Below are 5,582 nucleotides of genomic sequence, written 5' to 3' on the forward strand. Positions count from 1 at the left end.
CTCGAACCCATGGGCTCAGGCAATCCACTCACCTCAGCCTCTCAAAGGCGCGGGATTACAAGCTGAGCCACCGAGCCCAGCTTGTTTTTGTTTTTTTGTTTTTTTTTTGAAAGTTGGACTTACTGAGAGGACAGAAGAGCTCCCATAGTGAGAGGGGTCTCACTCTGTCACCCAGGCTAGAGTGTAATGGCACAATCATGGCTAACCGCAGCCTCAACCTCCTGGACCACCACACCTCGCTAATTTTTTTGACGTTTTGTAAAGATGAGGTCTTACTCTGTTGCCCAGGCAGGTTTTGAATTCCCGTACTCAAGCAATCCTCCCGCCTCAGCCTCCCAAAGTGCTGAGACTACAGGCATAAGCCACTGAGTCTGGCTGTTTTTTTAAAAAGTAGGGTAGAATCAATGATTTTTTTGTTGGTATACTTGGGATTTCTGCTCATCTGGACACAAGAGGGGGTGTCAGCTCTTTGAAAGATCTGCACATAGGATGAAAAACATTTACTGCACAGAGTGCCCAGATACAACCTCACGATATGAGCTCACAGTTCAATACAGTGTTAGATAAGGAAAACAAATGATATAAATAATTCATTACCCTAATTTTACATAAAGGACTTTATGTTAGATGAATAACCTCCTTTTTGTCCTTTTATTTTGGCTGAAGGAAGGAAAACGTCAGAGGAAAGGTCATACAAACGTCAGAGGAAAGGTCATACTTCATGGTTTAGTAATCATCAGAATAAAATGATTTTTGAAACTGAAAGCAGAAGAGGTTAGTGTAAGACTTTATTTTTGGTGCCAGAGACCTCTCTCATTCCTTGCATTGATAGGATTAGAGAAAAGCTGCAGAAAAAGGCCTGTTTAGGGTCAGCAGTTCTGTGTCTGAAAAGGAACCACAGATGCACAACAGTGATTTCATGGTTTATAGAAAAACAATATCAATAAAAACTTCTTTCATGAAGAATTCCTCAAACTGAAAAAGTTACTCTGGCTGTGCACAGTGGCTCACACCTATAATTCCCAGCACTTTGGGAGACCGAGGAAGGAGGATTGCTTGAGCTCAGGAGTTTGAGACCAGCCTGGGCAACACCGTGAGACCCTCGTCACATTAAAAAAAATAAAAATAAGCCGGGCTCGGTGGCTCAGCCTGTAATCCCAGCACTTTGGGAGGCTGAGTGGATTGCATGAGCCCGCAGGTTCAAGACCCGCCTGGGCAACTTGGCGAGATCTCATCTCTACAATAAATCAAAATGAGCTGGGCGTGGTAGCGCGCACCTGTAGTTCCAGCTACTTGGAAGGCTGAGGCGGAAGGATCGCCGGAGCCCAGCAGGTCGAGGCTGCGGTGGCCGGGAGCGGCCACTGCACTCCAGTCTGGGCAACAGAGTGAGACGCCAACTCAAAAATAAATAAATAAATAAAAAAAAATAAAAATAAAATAAATAAATAAAACTACATGTAACAACTTAGCTTCCTATACCTGTAGTAATCCAATAAACTAATGGCAGCCTGACAGATATTATGGTTGGCTTAGTACCCATTTCACTTTCCTTTTCCTTTGTCTGTCTCTACCAGAGACTGGAAAGTCAAAACCTATACATTTCTGGCCAGTGAAATGATAGTGATGTTTATTAGGTCTTTTTGGAAAATTATGTGTTTCTAGCACAGATCCTCCCCCTTCCTCCTTGACACTCCTTCCTTTCTGCTGGAAGGTGGGGTGAGGACAGCCATCTTGAGGCCATGATATGATTAGCACACACTGAGGGATACCTAGGAGGAAAGAGACAACCAGCCTGGTTTCAGGATGACATTGCAGACTGTCTGCTTTGAGACTTGCTATTATGTGAAAAAATGAAACTACTAAGCTATTTAAACCACTGATTTTTACATTTTTGATACTTGTAGCTGAACACAACTCCTAATATATGTGTGTGTGCATGTGTATATTAAAAAATATGTATATATATATATTTTACAATTTCTCCAAAGTAGGAAAGGGGGTCCAGGCGTAGTGGCTTATGCCTGTTATACCAGTACTTTGGGAGGCTAAGGCACAAGGACTGCTTGAGGCCAGGAGTTCAAGACCAGCATGGGCAATAGAGCAAGACCCTGTCTCTACAAAAAACTAAAAGAAATTAAGCAGGTAAGGCTGGGCATGGTGGCTCACGCCTATAATCCCAGCACTTTGGGAGGCCGAGGTGAGAGCACTGCCTGAGCTCATGGGTTCGAGACCAGCCTGCATAACTTGGCAAGACCTCATCTCTACAATAAATAAAAAAATTAGTGGGGCGTAGAGGCTCATGCTTGTAGTTCCAGCTACTTGGAAGGTTGAGGTAGAAGGATCTACTGAACCCAGCATGTCAAGGCTGTGGTGGCTGAGAGTGTGTCACTGTACTCTAGCCTGGGCAACAGAGTGAGAATCCAACTCAAAAAAAAAAAAAAAAAAAGAAAAAAAAAATGAAGAAAATAGGCAGGTGTAGTGGTATGTATCTATAGTTCTAGGTCCTTGGACTGAGGCTGAGGCAGAAGGATTGCTTGAGCCCAGGAGTTCAAGACCGCAGTAAGCTATCGTACCACTGCCCTCCTGCCTAAGTGACAGAGTGAGACTCTGTCTCTTAAAAAAAAAAAGTAGGAAAGGGGACCCATTGCAAATACAAGTTAGTAACTGAGGACAGAATAAATGCTATAATCCAGCTTCCTATCAAAAATACATCTCTACTCAGCATTTCTTCCCAAAGTGCACTGAAGTCCAGTTACGTAGGTTTATACTACCACATATTGAGCCTTTGAATTGAGTATTTTGGCTAAGATACAGTAATATCTATTTAAGAGAACATTCCTTTTCACATCTATCATAGGTAGTATTTCTTATACCAGACTGATGTCTTAGGAAGCAGTCTCTGAGTCAGAAATTAGCATGCACAATGATGCTCCAGGGATCAACATGTGAGGAGGAAAGCAGGGTGGGCGAAGGAGATGCTGAACTGTGACAGTCTCAAGGAGGCTCCCAGTTGACCTCACGGTGAGCTCCAGGACAGTCCTCTGTTCAGTCATGAGATGCTGGTGGGCCCAGCAGAAGGCATCATCACTAGGAAGGTAGTTCCCAGGGAGGCTCCCCACACTGACAGCTGAAGGAGTCCTGCAGCACACCTAGCAGCTGGGCACTATCCCTACTTCCTAGATGGAGACCTGGGGGGTGCATCACAGTGCCTGTCTGTACAATGGTACATCTCACTTAAAAAAACATACATGCCAGCTGGGCTCGGTGGCTCAGCCTGTAATCCTACACCTTGGGAGGCTGAGGTGAGTGGACTGCCTGAGCTTGCGGGTTCGAGATCCACCTGGGCAACTTGGCGAGACCTCATCTCTACAATAAATCAAAAAATTAGCTGGGTGTGGTAGAGCACGCCTGTAGTTCCAGCTACTTGAAAGGCTGAGGCGGAAGGGTCGCTGGAGCCCAGTAGGTCGAGGCTGCGGTGGCTGGGAGCAGCCACTGTGCTCCAGTCTGGGCGAAAGAGTGAGACTCCAACTCAAAAAAAAAAAATACATGCTTTCATTCCATTAGTCACTTCAGTCGCTCTTCACTAAGCAGTTAGTTCTTCAGACTTACTGATAGTGGTGAAGACACTGGTGAAGCAGAAGTAGTCTACTGCATTGAGAGAGAGGAGATGGTAAAGAAATTGCTCTCTTTCTTCTTCACAACGGAGAAAAGCATAACGCTTATAAAGCTTCCTAGGGTAGACAAGGAGGAGACAAGCATAAGATAGTAGTATAAAATATTTTTCATTATGTCTTTTTTCTCATCATACCTTGATTAAAAATAAATACTTCCCAGAAGGCAAACAATGGATAGAAACTATAATCTTGAAACAATAATTCATAAAAATTGACATATAAAGTTAACAAAATACTTTATATCTAACTAGTAATTAAAGGAAAAATATGAAGCCATTTTATCTATCAAACTAACAAAGATTTGAAAGCAATGACCAGTGCTGACAAGGATACAATGAATAGCCATTCTCATAGCTGGTGGAACTGAAATGTTCTGGAAAGCAATTTGTGGGTAACAATTATTTTAAACCAATCATGCCTCTTAGCTTATCAATTTTACTTTTAGGACTCAGTCCGAAAGATATAATATGAAATGGGGACAAAGACTTTATTAAGCACTCACATTTAAGCACTTTCCCAAGTATTTTACAGTTACTAATGTACTTAGTTCTCATGACCATACTATGATGCAGGTCTATTAGCATCATCATTTTATAGACAGGGAAGGCAGAGATACAGAGAGGTTCAATATTTGTCCAAGGCCATTGAAATAGTAAATAGTAAAGGCCGTATTTAAACACAGGCATTCAGATTTCAGAGCTTAAACTCTTGTGATACTGTTAAGCCAAAAAAAAAAAAAAGATACTGAATTGTAAATATAGCATAATCTTTTTTTTTTTTTTGAGTTGGAGTCTCACTCTGTTGCCCAGACTGGAGTGCAGTGGCTGCTCCCGGCCACTGCAGCCTCGATCTGCTGGGCTCCGGCGATCCTTCCGCCTCAGCCTTCCGAGTAGCAGGAATTACAGGCATGCACTACCACGCCCAGCAGATTTTTTGATTTATTGTAGAGATGAGGTCTCGCCAAGTTGCCCAGGCGGGTCTCGAACCCGCGGGCTCAGGCAATCCACTCACCTCAGCCTCCCAAAGGCGCGGGATTACAGGCTGAGCCACTGAATCCGGCTGAGCATAATCTTAACTAAGAAAACATGCATAGGAGAAAGCACAGAAGAAAACCTGTATTCTTCTTTTTACAATGGATTATAAATGATTATCATTTTCTTCTTTGTACTTTGGTCACAATGGACATGAATGGCTTTTATAATTGGAAAAAAAGGTAAGATTTTTTTTTTTTGAGTCAAGCCTTATTCTGTCACCCAGGCTGGAGTGCAGTGGCATGCTCACAGTCACCACAGCCTCGGCCTACTGGGCTCAGGCAATCCTTCTGCCTCAGCCTTCCAAGTAGCTGAAACTACAGGTGTGTACTACCATGTCTGGCTAATTTTTCATGATTTATTGTAGAGACGAGGTCTCACCAAGTTGCCCAGGCTGGTCTTGAACCCCTAGGCTCAGGCAATCCTCTCGCCTCAGCTTCCCAAAGTGCTGGGATTAAAGACGTGAGCCACTGTACCTGGCAAAGGTTAGTCTTTAATTTTTTTTTTTTTTTTTGAGTCAGGGTCTTACTGTCGCCCAGGTTGGATGGAGTACAGTGGCATGATCACAGCTCACACCAGCCTGAACCTCATGAGCTCAGGTGATCCTTCAACTTCAGACTTCAAGTAGCCAGGACAACAGGCACACACCACAATACCTGGCTTATTTTTTATTTATTATTTTTGTAGAGACAAGGTCTCACTATGTTGCCCAGGCTGGTCTTGAACTTCTAGGATCAAGCAATCCTCCCACATCAGCCTCCCAAAGTTCTGAGATTACAGGTATGAGCCACTGCGTTCAGCCAAAAAGTCAGTTTTCAGAGAACAAGGTCAAGTTCACAAGCTATACATCACACTGTTTTTTTTTTTTTTTTGAGTC

General features: G+C 43.3%; 1 protein-coding gene across 1 annotated transcript in view; it reads right to left on the reverse strand.

Annotated features, from left to right (window-relative positions):
• Positions 1-5,582, reverse strand: part of DENND5B (DENN domain containing 5B) — a 76,079-nt gene that overhangs the window by 19,186 nt on the left and 51,311 nt on the right. Inside the window, exon 11 of the mRNA XM_008055289.1 lies at positions 3,610-3,731. Within this exon, the coding sequence (XP_008053480.1) occupies positions 3,610-3,731 (122 nt within the window). The remainder of the gene's footprint in view (positions 1-3,609; positions 3,732-5,582) is intronic.

Source organism: Carlito syrichta, unplaced genomic scaffold (genome assembly GCF_000164805.1).
Source record: "Carlito syrichta isolate Samal-C Ts95f unplaced genomic scaffold, Tarsius_syrichta-2.0.1 Scaffold301813, whole genome shotgun sequence".
Classification (NCBI taxonomy): Eukaryota; Metazoa; Chordata; class Mammalia; order Primates; family Tarsiidae; genus Carlito; species Carlito syrichta.